The sequence below is a fragment of the Lipophrys pholis genome, assembly GCF_963383615.2.
Source record: "Lipophrys pholis genome assembly, chromosome: 10".
NCBI classification, from domain to species: Eukaryota; Metazoa; Chordata; class Actinopteri; order Blenniiformes; family Blenniidae; genus Lipophrys; species Lipophrys pholis.
The window spans coordinates 17,710,699-17,725,339 of NC_137640.1; the positions used below are offsets into that span (position 1 = coordinate 17,710,699).

The 14,641-nt window shown below is 38.6% G+C and overlaps 2 protein-coding genes across 2 annotated transcripts; one reads left to right on the plus strand and one right to left on the minus strand.

The window, feature by feature from the left end:
• Nucleotides 1-1,438: 1,438 nt before the first annotated feature.
• On the minus strand, nt 1,439-5,877 carry lsm4 (LSM4 homolog, U6 small nuclear RNA and mRNA degradation associated). The gene is made up of 5 exons (XM_080474081.1): nt 5,720-5,877; nt 5,192-5,233; nt 4,651-4,749; nt 3,416-3,596; nt 1,439-2,110 (listed from the first exon to the last, which is right to left on the minus strand). Exons 1-5 carry the CDS (start codon nt 5,720-5,722, stop codon nt 2,001-2,003), a joined length of 435 nt encoding a protein of 144 aa, XP_080330207.1. The 5' UTR covers nt 5,723-5,877; the 3' UTR covers nt 1,439-2,000.
• Nucleotides 5,878-6,553: 676 nt separating this feature from the next.
• LOC308116181 (pyroglutamyl-peptidase 1-like) lies at nt 6,554-13,570 on the plus strand. Its single transcript, XM_080474209.1, has 5 exons — nt 6,554-6,684; nt 8,262-8,314; nt 9,142-9,258; nt 9,575-9,807; nt 10,671-13,570. Exons 1-5 carry the CDS (start codon nt 6,651-6,653, stop codon nt 10,861-10,863), a joined length of 630 nt encoding a protein of 209 aa, XP_080330335.1. The 5' UTR covers nt 6,554-6,650; the 3' UTR covers nt 10,864-13,570.
• Nucleotides 13,571-14,641: the final 1,071 nt, after the last annotated feature.

Sequence of the window (14,641 nt, forward strand, 5' to 3'; positions counted from 1 at the left end):
ATTGCAGCAGAAAATTGGGTCCCCAGTCAATTAAGGGACAAACGGAAAGAAAGAATAAGTCACACACATGCTTCACAAGATTGTTCATTGTAATATGAGTGAGGAGAACTACGAAACAGTCACAGGTAGAACATGCAAAGTTCACATACGAAATGCCCACTGTGAATTCAAACCTTCACCTCACTGCTGTGGCTTTGTGGGTGTGAAAGGCTTATTAATGTAGTCTGCAGGTGATCGGCTCTTTGAAGATGAAGGCAATTGAAAGCCTGATTTTGCATTCTATTGCATTTGCCACTCTCTCTCTCTCTCACACACACACACACACACACACACACACACACACACACACACACACACACACACACACACACACACACACACACACACACACACACACACACACACACACACACACACACACACACACACACACACACCTATTACTGGAGTTATACAAGGAAAAACCTTACATTAGCTTTATTTTTTTAATTATTTGCATTGTTCATCGACGTGCAGTGTTGCTTTAATTACTCAATACAAATGGAGAAAGAGTTTAACATCTTGTTCTATTTGTTTCTTAATGGGAGTATTTCAGATAAGCCAACAATGCCACCTAGTGGACCTAATAGCGTATGTCCGCATATCCATGATAAACATTTCTAAATATCATAACAACACTTCTAATAATAACAATGAGAAAGACAATAGTGAATTTATGTATTAGGTCCTCAAAGTAAATCTTAAATTAACCTCATTTTCATATTTATGTTTATAACAAATTCAAGGACACAAATATGCTTATTCATCATTCACTGTTTTGGAGAGGAACCAAATCTATAATCAGCTGAAATAAAGCACATTTTGTTTACTACAAAGATATTTATTTTTGTTTTTTGGGAAATATGCGTCGTTTTCTTTCAAAAGCTTCTAATTTTAGTCAACTAATTCTGAAAATTACTGTATATGTAATACGATCTATTGCTTTGCAATTCTTAAGATTCTATATTATTGAAACTTAAAACATATTTCTGTTGACATTTTATCTTTTAAAAAAAATTGGTAATTGGAACATAGGGCAACAAATACTAGAAAAAGTGTTACTTTGGAGTATTTTGCAACTAATTAAGTAACCAAGTAATATGCAAATACAAATAGAGAATTTGAGATAAACTTCAGTGAAGATAAGCATAGGTTAACCAATTTTTGGAATACAACTAGTACCTATGCAATTCTAATCATCGACAGTAAAGGTAGGCAACAGTTGCATTGTCCTTGTCACACAATGTGTGGGACTTTTGGAACCGGGGTTGTACACATAAGGTCTTCCAGATTTACCAACATTTCTGATCGCCCAACAAATGACTGGTCCATGTTTGACTTGGTATATAGTATTTGACCACAACAATGGTGGAGATGGTTTTTCAATGAAACAACAGCTTAAACAAAACCGGTTTTATTTTCATGTTCTTATTTAAATAAAATACATCATTTGTTACAGAAAAATGGGATCAATAGTCAAACTTTTCCATTCTGGACACAGGAGCTTGGGAAGTAGCTAAACTTTGAAAAGTCAAATTATATTTACTGTTATTTTACCAACAATCCAACACTGAACCCTTCTCTCTCTCTCTGCTGACACTTGTTAATACACAAGACTGACAAAGTTACAAAACAACATGGAAATGGGGGCATATCAAAAAGCCTTCATGCCAGGGGCTTTCTAGCAACCGGCAAGTAAAAAAATGATCTTGTTGTACTCTCACATGACTTGAGACAAAAGGAGAAGTCTTCCAGCTTTGCATCACACGAACGTATGAATAAATGAACAATGTGCTAAAACAAACATCAAAAGGCTAAAAATAAAAATTTATTATGGTTTCAAAAGCAAAGCTCCTCTCGATGTCTCCCTGTGTACTTTCTGCTACTCTCCGCCATCGTGTCATGAAAATTCACTCGATCTTCATTTACTGAAGGAGGAATCACTCGGGATGGGTATTCTGTCAGTGGTGGGTCTTCAGGCCCGGAGGTTTGCTGGGTTTCCTCTCAGACGTCTGCTGCTGCAGGTGCTGACCACGGCCGGTCATCCCTCGACCACGACCACCAAACAGCCCTAGAGACGGTGCAGAGAGCAAAGGGGGAGAGGCAATGCTGTCAATTGTTTTCTTTAAAAAAAATTTTTTAAAGAAAAGTGATTGCTAGTATTTTGTTTAATGATCTAAAAATACAGATTCTTCTATTTTACACAGAAAAACTAAACCAAGACAGGTTTCAAACAAATAATGAAAACAAGTGTAAGTTTTGTGCTTTTAAGCAACATTTCCAGAGGTCGCCGGGATATTTAAAAGAATAAAACTCAAGTTAAGGTGCAGCTGCAACACTTAAACAGACAGTGTGAAACATATTTGTCCATTTGAAGAAATTTATGAAGCTGAACCAGTCAAACTACAGACGTCATTTTCAAGTAATCTATATTGGTACAGTACATCCCACACAATCAGTACAACACGGAACGCTTTAAACAAACTTTAACACGAGAGAGTTCTTTCACATATCATTTGCTTCAAGCTGGTGTCCCTCCTGCAATATGGCTTGAAAGATTAATGCCGATACTACATCCAGTGTTAATTTGCTAAACTGACCCTGAAGCTTAATCCTCATTAAAATAAATAAAAAACAATTAGAGGCACAACAGGCAGAGTACTGCACCAGGTCAAGTACTGGCAAAACAGCTTTGGAATGGGTAAAAAATAGAAATGCATAAATTCATGGACATGAGCTCATGTAGAAATAAACACAATGTGGTCCAGTAGCAGATGACAGCATACAAAAGTAATTAATGAAATAGTTTGTAGTTTTAAACAAATTAACCACACAAAGTCTGCACATCATTTCTTTTTTAAAACAGGAGACAATCTTGTCACTGCTTTATTCATAACACACTGTGATGTTAATCTGGTCACATCAACAAAACAGATGCTGCTTTATAGTTTTGAATCTTAAATTAAGATTTCAACTTAATCATGACAAGTAGGTCTTTGCAGGTGCAAATAAAAAAGTCCACACTTGAGTTCATGTTATGAGGGATATTTTGGATTGAGGGGCGGATACAAACACCCACAAGAAGGCGTGTAACCCCCACTTCAAAAATAAACATGGATATATCCGAACATTACTTCTTTCCAGGCAATCAAATGTGGAAATTAAACAATAGGTAGCAACTGTATCAAAACAACACCTGAAAAATTCTTTATCATTGATCTAAGTCAAATCTGGAATTAGAGAGCAGAAAAATAACTAAAATAAACAAAACAAAGTGACACTCAATATTAAAAACTTTAAACGGTAAGATTCTATCAGAGGTCCAAGTGTTTAAAGTATTCCCTGACTATTCCGACACTTGGTCGCTTCCACTCACCTCGGCCAGCTCCTCCTCTTCCTTTACCCTGTTGTTTGTTCTGTTGTGCTCCTCCACGGCCGCGGCCCTTCGACACCACGTCCTCCTTCACCATGTCAATGATCTCGTCAGGAATTCGCAGGTACTTGATGGTACTTCCTCGGATGTAGCACTCGGGCATCCTCCAAAATTTATCGCCATCCTGCAGTTGAGACGTCACACATCTTATTTGCGCAACACTTTACTTAATACATGACATCTAGTGAAACTTAAGCCACGGCTGCGACCCCGACAACTTCACTGCTGAATTAATAGCAGAGTTGGTCCTTGTGAAAACAAGCAAGTTAAATTTTTCCTCTTTATTTTGATAAACTGAAGCACAGCTGCTGATAAGATGACAGTTTTCATGCCAAGCCATACTGTCTTTCTATTCAGACATGAACCTTTGAGGGGAAACGTGTTTTTGCTTGTTTTGAAGCAGCACACAGAACTGCTTTTTGCTGGTTTAAGAACAAACCTACTTGATATTTTTTCTGCTCAATCCAGCAATTAGATTTGTCTTCAACTGCTCACCCATAACCAAGTTGATGTTTGAAAGAAACATGGACATTAGTTTTATATTACTAACTTGTGGTAGATCTCAAGTGATTTCTTAAATATTTAGGGCATACATAAAAGTGATGATCATAACTCAAGTAAACTACTTTTGTTACACAATAATGTTTTGCCAAAGTGTTAAAAAAAATAAAAAAAATGTTTGTTACGGCAAGAGTTTTGCAGAAATATGTCCTTAGACTTCAACTAACAGCAAAAGGATGTGCACGTGTGTATGAGCACAAGTCAACAAATGACATTGTGTTTCACATTCAAGATAGGTGAACGGTCTCAGAGAAACTGTTCTTGGGACACAGCAGCACTAAGTCCTGAACTCCATACCTTCACGATCACTACTGCGCTAAACTTCATGCACAGACTCCTTGCTGGTTAAAAAAGCAAACGTGGACTTCCCGTGCAAAAAGGAAGTGGACTTCCTCTAATTGACTGCAGTCAATTAGACAAAGCCTTAAGTGATTAATATCTCAATTTCACATAATACATTAAAGAACCTGTCAGCTGCACACAATCGGGAAAAACAATCTCAATATAATTTTCCTGGCAAATGTGAGCACGTCCAGTGTCCACTGATGTTTATGTTGGAGGCACTGGATAGAACATTTCAGTGTCTGAAGAAAAGAAAGAGTAGAGGTCAGCTTTACCCTAGAAGTACAAATGACTTCTCTTAGGTTGATGTTCATCCAGTTGTCACAGCTGACCAGGTGACCGTTGTACGTCTCTCCATTTTTGAGTTCCACCAACTGCGAAAAGACAGAACGAACAAACAGCTTCTTCAGAACATTGCAAAAAGGTGACATTTTGTTTTCTTATGGCATAACATACAATACCTGCCGGAAGAGTACAAATCAAGATGAGCGTTGACCATCACCCAAATAAATGTGTTTAATTGTTTAGCTGTGATCCACATTTGGAGATAGTTACTGGAATGATATTGAACTAATCATAAAATCAGAGAGTAAGGTAAGGCTGTGTCAGCTGCTTGTACATGGTGGGAAATTACCATTTCAAATGTGATCTGATTGCAACACAAATAAGGACTGTCTGGATCATAGAATATTAATTTGTGTACATGTAATTGCCCTAAATCCTGTAAGAAACATGGGGCACCGTGATGGACAATCATATGACCATTTTAACAGAGATGTGGTGCTATGTGTGGAGTTGCTGCAGAGAGAATCTCACCATGGGATGGTTCTGGGCCGTCTTCAGTAGAGACAAGGGAAGCTGCAAAATGACACAGATGCAAATTAAATTGTAATAAACATTTAACAGCTTCAAACGTAGAAGTCTTCGATTCACGATATTATTGAGTTTAGAATTACATTAAGACCTCACGTTGGCGCAAAGATGTCAAACGGGGTAATTTCATGCTTCCTTATTGAACTCATTATTCAGCCATGAGTTTGTCTTACGACGCCAACAGACGCTGCACACTGCTTACGTTTAACTTACGTTCAGACTTAAGTTGGAATCAAATTTTCATCCCAAACTGCTCAATTCAAAGGCTTACCTAGACACACGACTTCACTCTACTGTGGTTTCAAAAGAGAGTGTGTGAATTATATTTAGTTTTTGTAAAACAGCTCACTTCACTTTAGCTAGTGCTCGAGCCGTGGCCCTGCAATACTCGTGCAGTTCGCGTTGACGGGATAGTTTTAACCTCTACAAATCAAAACACTTTGTAGTTAAGTTGACGGAGAAAATACTCACCATTTTGACTCTGTGTGGAGATATTTCTTACAGAGCTTTATTCAGTTTCTTGCCGCTCTCACAGCGCCGCTAACACAATTTCTCCACCGAATGATTTCTTCTTCTCAGAACTATCCGGAGCAGCGCGTGGCTGTATAAAACCTGCACTGCCCCCTACTGTCGAAAACAATAATCCCCGCCCGGGAGGAGCAATGAGTTAGTACCCAAGAATACAAATTTTATCAATTTTTAGCTCAGGGGCCACAAACAGCCCAACTTCCTCATCACTGGGCTCGAGAAGTAATATAGAGCCATCATAACCTTTAAATTCAAATTTAACATGACATAGAGACAATGAACTCCTAGAAATACCAGGGTGTTCACCTAAACAACAAACTCACCTGAGCCACTAACACAGAAGAGCCAAAGCCGACTTTACCTGCTGAGGAGGTTGAGGGTCTTTGGAGTCTGCAGGACTCTGTTCAAAACCTTTTATGATACTGTGAGAGAAAATCATCTTTTTCTATATAATCATATAGATTCTCTTGTGTGGAACTATCATAACTGTCTTTAAGTATTTCTGCAATGTTGAGCTGCTGTGATGACTGAATTTCGTCATGTAGGATTAATAAAATTCAATCTTATGTCTTATCTTATCGCAAAGATTTTTTTTGTCTTTTTTTCATGTTGTTGTGGAGCCTCTTACGAGCCATTTTTGGCCCACGGGTCTTATGTTTGACGGCCCTGGTGTGTTTGTTTGTTTGTTGCACGGCGGCGCGTCACTGCTGACGTGATGGCGTCACGTCGGACGGAGCGCACGTCGTGTTGAAGGTGGACCGCCGGTCTCTCCGCTGCGAGGCAGAAGCTCCTCAGCTGTTGCGCTGCCGTGTCGCTACGCTGCCCCGGACTGTAGTGGAGAACAAGGAACCCTCCAACGGCAACAGTACGGGACATGGACAACAGCAAACGGACTGTGGTCGTTACAGGTCTGTCTTTCTGCGGCTGTCGTGCTTGTGGTGTTTGCGCGGCGGGTGAAAGTGGAGAGAAAAAGTTGAGGAGATGACAGCTGCTGAGTCGCTAATGGCGTCAGGCTGTGAGCCGCTCCGGAGCCCCGCTGCTGTGCACAGAAACAAAGCTTTCCTAACTCTTTAATTTGGGGGAATTGGTCGTTGCTGTTGTTCAGTGAACATTCAAAACACATCCACCGAATGAAACAACATGTCGCCTTTCGTTCGTTTGGTCTGTTGTTGAAAGGCTTCAGGGAATAAACAAAATGCCACAGCTGAAGCTATTTGTTTAAACGTTGATACTGATAGTTTTGACCGCTACACACATCTGGACACTTTGATTTTGACGGACAAAGAGTTATTTTAATTATTACAGTGTTACATTGCTTTTATGCAATAGACTGCGAACAACGTGAATGTCTGTATTTAAAAAAAAAAAAAAAGAAAGAAAGAAAAACTACAAATACAGAACATCTAGACTAAAATAATCTGAAGCATTTGAAAATACACGCCATTTGGAAAAACTGATTTAACTTTTAAGTTTTGTTTTGCTTTTCAGTTTTTGTGTGTGTTTAATGAGTTTCATCCTCTTATCAAAACACTGTAGTTCTGTGGAGATCTGGTGTCATAAGTGTGTGCATAGTGGTTAAACCAGAAATAACAAAGATGTTTAAGTGTTATTAGGGTCTTGATTTACTGTTTTGATAATGAATATAAATGAATCCAATTCAATACATTCCCAATCACATTTTTGCACAGTAATATAAAATATTTTAACTGCGATTTTTAGCAGTCTTTCTTTTAATCTTTGTTTCATGTGCATTATTAAAAAAATTGTTTGCTTTATGATTAAATAAATGGAAGCTTGACTGAAAAATATTTACAGTAATAATGATGAATATAAATAAAAACTAAATCTGTAATTAAAAAAAAAAAAAAAACTGAAATTCTTGTGGTTAGCTTCATTTCACTTCATACCTCGTAGGAATACAATTCTATAAGCCCACAAACTGCAGTCCGGTGCATTACATTTTAGTCGGAGTAACGATGGCAGTGATTTTGTGTTTTCAGACACAAAGGCCTGCAGAGACTTGCTGCCCCAGCTGATACAAGATGTGTAGATGGCCTGGGAACAGCACCTCCACAATAGTGGGCCGGCTGGCAGCTGCCGGCCCCTCACTCTGCTTCTTTTCAGCAGCCTGTCAGACAGACTGATCCTCTCTCCACCCAGCCCCCAGGGACTCACTGACCCCAAGAAGGGTGGTGGATGGGGGATCAGTTATAGATCCCTGTATAAACAATCGTGAGTGAATATCCACAGGCCTCCGCAGGTTATAGAAATTGCTGCGAGGGGGGCGGCAGATACTAAGTAATTATTTTGGATTGTTTTGACTATTAGAGATAAAGAATCTACTTATTCTATTCATAGATTGTCACTTCTACTTTTCAAAAGAGAGCACAATAAAAAATATTTATTCTTCGTATTTGGTTTCATGTCATTTAAAGCTCATTACACACGGCTGGTGGATAAATAAAATAACAGGGATGTTTTCCAGGTTTTGGGCCATTTGGCGAGCACACTGTCAACGCCAGCTGGGTAGCAGTACAGGTATGTTTCACCTATTATTAATAATATTAATTACTTTTTTTTTTAATTTGAAATTAGCATGCTCTGCACAGGATTATAATTCTAATGTATTATGTATTTGTTTCATATTTAGTCCTAGTGCAGTGACTGCTATCATTATGTTGTAGGAAGCATTTGAATCTGCTTGTGTCGATCGCAGAGGTTTGTAGGGGCTTCATGTGTCGGGGCGGGGTGATTGCAGTTGTCAGAATGTCTAGACGGGCTTGATAAGGATATTAAAAGCCACACAAAAGGCCTCATTGTGGAAGGGTCACAGACATGGTCAAACTCACCTCTTTTCAATACAAGTGGGGGTCAATGTCCAGGGCTATTTGTCCTGCAGGGAGATTGGGGGAGGTGTCGCTTCACTGGCTGAAGTGGAAACACATTTGTTTGGCTTATGTTACCTGTTATATGACATTATATTCTGTTGTGGTTGTTTTTTTTTTGGATAAACATTAATTTAGGTGTCTTATTTTCTGGGTAAAGTCTAAAATGATGTGCTTTTGGCAAATGAGGAACCTCTTTGCTCTTAGAACGACAACAAAAATTATTTTAATGCACTCACCTAATATTTACCAGAAACCAACCAAAACCAAACATATTTTATAGACTTTAAGTAGTCAATTAGCAGTGGGTGTGTAATTTATTCGTTAATATGAAGAGAATTGCATAGTTTATGTCCTCTGTTGAAGAGAAGTATATTTTGCAAATGTTTTATGATTATTCATATATGATCAGAAGCCAAAGTTGTGTCAATATGTGGAGATCATTTTTTTTGTTTTTGTTTTTGTTTGTTATTCTGAAAGGAACTGAAGAAGCTTGGACTGGGCAGTGAAGTGGACTTGCATGTATATGAGGTTCCTGTAGAATACCAGACAGTCCAGAGTTTGGTTCCTTCATTATGGAAGCAGTATCATCCACTGGTAGGTTGATTTCTGTACTCATTATAATCACTCAAAGATTAAAGGGTTCATTGTAAATTAAAAAGTATAATCTCATCTGACAGTGCCTGGGAAGAGTCCGGTTCGGTACCCGACTCTTCCCATGCACTGACTGGTTTTAATGAAAATCTTTATTTAAAGTATTATTTTTTCACATAATCTTTGCTTTCAAAATAAAGCCATCTGCTTAGTTGTGTCCTGAGATGAAAACTTTGACAGCACAAAAACCAGAATTAGCAGTGAGATATATTTTGGGGATTCTGACTCATAGTTTTTATCCTTTTCATTGTTTCATCAGCTGGTAGTTCATGTTGGCGTCTCGGGTATGGCCACCACTGTCACGTTGGAGAAATGTGGCAGAAATCATGGCTACAGGGGCCTGGACAACAGCAGCTTCTGTCCGGATTCACAGTGTTGCATTGTGGGAGGCCCGGACTGTATCAACTCAGTTATTGACATGGAATCGGTCTGCAAGCGAGTGACTGCGTCAGGACTGGGAGTAGCTGTGTCTGTTTCCAAAGATGCCGGAAGGTAAATGTATGTTCAATTTGTACCATGTGGAAATCAGCTTTTTGTTCGGTCAAATGCGTTAACAGGAGGAGGTTAATGTGTTTTCAAATCGCAAAACCCTCAACAGCTAAGACACGAGAATCAACTATGCAATTTTCCTCCTGGAAATTTTGCACACAATTGGTTCGACTGTTTTTGTTCCTGGACGTACGATCAATAGGAGTGCTTTTATTTTTTTTAGGTCTGTGAAGAAAGAAAAGGCATTAATGAGAAAATGCAGCAAAGCAACAATGCTTGAAAAAGTAAAAAGAGAGGCATTCATAATGTCTTTAATGAAATAACAAAATACATAGTTACTGAGTTTAGAGAGAACAAGGTACACTTGCAAAGAGTTTTTGTGGGAATTCAGCGGTAAAGTTGTTCGACACATCGTCGACGATACACTATACAGACCTCCAGGGGTCATAGGATGGATGCACTCCCTCTACCACTTTGTGTAATCTGAGACAGACTCCAACCGGTTCAGATGGATGAAGATTTCAATGATATTAGCTGTGGGTGTAACGACCTGTCCAGGTGTAACCTGCCTTCAACCGTAGTGAGCCCAGAGGTGGTTTCCTCTGGGCAACTTGAAGAATCATTTGTTCTCTTTAAGTGAATTTTCTTTCTTGTATTTTTTCATTGTCATTTCATTTTGTTTCCATATTATTATATCTACATATCGTTTATTTCAACTCAAGGCTACTCGGATGTTGGTTAAAAGTTCAGATTGACCTTGAATGATTATTCATTCGCTATAAAAAAAAAAAAAAAACAACTACCATATTTTGGTATTTGTTTTTAGAGGGAGTCTTTGACTGATTACATTTTCTATTTTGTAACAGGTATCTCTGCGATTTCACCTACTACACATCTCTATACCTGAGCCACGGTCGCTCTGCCTTCGTTCATGTGCCTCCTCTCGGAAAGCCTTACAGCGGGGAAGACCTGGGCCGTGCCCTACAGGCCATCATACAGGAAATGCTGGAACTTTTGGACCAGGCTGAGAAGATCCACTGCCAGCAGCACCTCCACTAAGTGACCTCCAGATATCAACCAGCCTCTCCTGCCTCACCTCACAAGGAAAATTGCACTCAACCACAAAGTAGCCAAATCTCTTTATTTTCTGAAGTGTCGTCTTTACTTGGCACGTCAGAGCATAGGCGGTTTTCTGTGTTTGTCTGTCTTTCTATTTGTTCTTTCTTGTTTTATTAAGCTAGATTCAGTTGTATTTTAATGTCTCCCAATGGCGAGAAGCTAAAATAGGAGACTTAGGACAAACTTTGGTGACATTCTTTTTTTTTCCTCACTGGTCAAGGAAGATAAAACTTTTTCTTCGGGGCTTAAAGTATTGGAGAAAACATAAAGGTTCATGAAGAAAAGCACAGACGCCCAGTTACTGCTGTTACCTGTTTATATGTGGTCACAGCACAGATGCTGAAGGGCTTTACTGTAGCAGCAATTACAAGGTAAAACTCCAAATGTGACTCCTATTATTGCACCTTATAGAGTTAGGGTTATTGAAATGGCTATAGAAGACACATTTGGGGTAATTGTCAAATCACAATTCTTGCGCCTCTATTTAGCTTTTCCTTTTTCAGCCGTGACTTTTATTGGGTCATTATATGTTTTACTTAGCAAATGATCGCACCTCAACATCTAAAGAAATGTGTAATGTTACATTATAACGTCCTGGTTTATGTAGAAATGTTTAGTACTCGTGATTTCTAATTTCTTTTCCCATTTTCTCCACTATGTTCCAACTATACTGAAGGGTTGTTTTTTTTTTTTTTTTTTTTTGGTGCCGTTTCATGTTTGATGGTAAATTGGTTCTTAAGCCCTTTTTTTTCTTTATAAGAAGTTGTGAATTTTACCTTCTTTTACTAAGGTTATTTAAATCAGGGAACGGGTTGGTTCCAGCTCATATTTCCCCAGCAGTTTTGATGGCCCAGTTCTGACAAAAAAATAAATAAAAGAAGATAACGTCAAATTCACCCCTATGAGATCTGACCCCTGGCTGTGCAATGTTATTTTTTTCACAGATCTCTCTTGTTTTTTTAGTAGGAAATTCATGCTTTGATTGCAGCTGCACACCTGTTTCAGAAAATGTCTTTACAAACTAGAATTTGTTTTCTCTGAGACATCAAACAAATGATAATTGAAATATTGGGGAGGGGACACTAGGAATATTATTGATATTAATAATCTTCTAATAAATATATCAATAATATTTGATTATGAAACCATCTTAACGTCCCTGGATTATCTGGCAGTGAAATGCATTGAAGTGTGCTGTAAAGATTTTACACAGTTTTTGTGTCTGCATCAAAAACAAATGCTATTTCATCATAAAGTACAAAAGTATGCAATTGAAGATGTGATTGAAATGTATTTTCTGAAATAGTTGTGTCGCCCTAATTACTGCTTATGGACGAAAGCTTTCTGTCGTTCCCTTTATTGAATCAGATATCGCTGCTTATTTTATCTGAAGATTTGATTCGATGAAGTTGGACTCTACCTTCAGTCAGAATTTGGGCCTCGAACTTTACTTCTGTTGCACTTTCACTTTTATGTTTCACTTATTCTGGAATCTTTGCAACATTTGTCAAGCAATGTAAATGCTTACATTTACTCATTCTTCTCAGCCACTTTAAGTTGTAAAATGTAGCTTTCCAGACACCGTTCTTTATTAACAGCTATATTTTTTTCTTCCCAATACGATATTGTAGAGATCGATGGGTTTTGTTTTTTTTTGTTTTTTTTTGTGTGGATTTTGGTCCCTGAGCCTGGCCCTTTTCTGAAATGTTAAAAAGAAATATATATAAAGAAATAGCAATGTATTACTTTCACTATGTTTGTGATGCTAACAAAGTGACACTCCTAGGTGAAGCATTTGTATGTTATGTTTTTTTTGGGGGGGGTTCTTTTGTTTGTTTTTCATTAATACTGTTTTGTTCTGTGAACTCAACTTAGATGTTGGGACAACGTACAGCACCCAACACAACTTCAGTTTCCTCTTTGATGAAAGTTGAGGAATGAATCTATACGATGCAGCAGACTGTGCGCCCAACACAACTGGAAAACACAGGCGTTCTTTTAAATAGTACTGTACATTGTGTTGGTGCAGTGTTTGAGCAAGTTGGTGCTATTCATTTTAAGTAACTTGTGTCTATTGTTACTGTTTCATTGCTACACTGTCAAAGTTGTTGTTGTTTTTTACCTCATAGTTGGATTTTGAACTTAACTTTCAGATCGTAATCTCATCATTTAACTTATGTTTGGTCAAATCTCTCATTTTTATATCCTGGTATTTTTACTGTGTGGCTTTGTGCGTGCTGAGAAGTGTAAGGGTTGTGAGGAGGAGCTGCATGCAGACGTTCTGCTCACAAAAGTGAAAACTTCAGGTTTCCGCATGAGGTGACCGCTGAACCCAACTCTCTCCTGTGCCTTGTTGTTTATGTGTCATGAAAAAGCCTTACTAATATTCTCAATGCGCCAGTTCAAAGATATTAATATTAATGATGATGCTGTCCAGTCAGGTATATGGCTACCTCAGAAATAACCTTTTTGTTTTTTTATTATAAGTGTGTCCTCTTGTATACTGATACTACATTTATGCTGTTTATTGTGATTTCCTGTGAATAAGGAACATCCTCTAAATGGCACCTTCTTTTGCTTCATTAACAAAGCACCATCACACTACTCGGCTTTGTAAAAGGAAAGGCTTTGAAATAAACAGGATTCAAATACTACCGTTTCTTTGTGCCTTTTATTGTAACTTTGTTCTTTTACTCAACGCTCACCGTGCCTGTTTACTGTGTGTAACTGACTCGTATGCTGAAAATGTGACCTGAGCAGAGAGTTTAGATTTCACTAAGAAGCACCACTGATGTTTTATTTCACACGGCTCAGCAGTCTGTCCTATACACTTCTCTGTCCATCCCCTAACCCCAACCAGAACAGCAGAAAGTCTCCGCCTCTGAGCCTGGTTCTGCAGGTTTCTTCTATCTGACAGCCTCCGGTCCTACAATGCTGAGAACCAAGCACCTAACCTGGGGCGACAGGGCCTTTTCCATATCTGCATCTACACTAACTACCCCAACACATCCGAGACACCACTTTCAAATCTCTCAAAGCCCACCTGCTTTTAAAATATAGACGTAGTAGCAGTTGGGTCAGAGCACTGAAAGTCCCGAAGGACCCTATTAAATTTCCTCAGATTATAATTTTTTTTTTATTATTGGGGCTCAAGCACAAAATGCAAGACCTCAAGGACTGTGCTAACTGCTCCAGGTTTGACTGCCTAAATGTGCTCAAACCTTCGTGAAAATTTGCACACATGTCCAAAGTGGCAAAATTTTTTCATATTTTATGATCATTGCGCATCTTTCTGGCAAAATGACTGCACAGCACGATATTATTTTCAGATTCGTAACATGGAAGACGGGCAACACATTTAACAGGTTTCACCGCTATCCAATAAATTTAGTCGAGCCGCACCAAAAAAGTCACGGACATCCATACTCTAAACCCAACAGGAAGTCTGTCATTTTGCCTGAAATGCATCAACACCCCTCTCCTAGGGGGCAAGTTGTAGAGGCGTACAATTTTGCCAGTGTATACAACTGGCCTTCCTGATGAAAACGTATCAAAATGTAACTAAAACCTCAAAGCGCGGGGCCATTGCGCTCCAATGAATATCTGATGGTTCATTATGAAACAGGAAGGATGTGTGACTCTGCTCCACATGCTGCAATCTGCCTGAGACTTCAGGCGTCATCACAGTGCTGCCCTGAACACATGTGCTAAGGTCCAA

Excerpts from the sequence above, each read along its gene's own strand:
- lsm4 (XM_080474081.1), bottom strand. Across the intron at positions 4,750-5,191 it reads CGGCCCAGAACCATCCCATG|TTGGTGGAACTCAAAAATGG; the intron begins GTGAGATTCTCT and ends GTCTTTTCGCAG. Across the intron at positions 2,111-3,415 it reads AAGAGGAGGAGCTGGCCGAG|GGCTGTTTGGTGGTCGTGGT; the intron begins GTGAGTGGAAGC and ends CACCGTCTCTAG.
- LOC308116181 (XM_080474209.1), top strand. The coding sequence starts at position 6,651 with ATGGACAACAGCAAACGGACTGTGGTCGTTACAG. Across the intron at positions 6,685-8,261 it reads ACGGACTGTGGTCGTTACAG|GTTTTGGGCCATTTGGCGAG; the intron begins GTCTGTCTTTCT and ends GATGTTTTCCAG. Across the intron at positions 9,808-10,670 it reads GTTTCCAAAGATGCCGGAAG|GTATCTCTGCGATTTCACCT; the intron begins GTAAATGTATGT and ends ATTTTGTAACAG.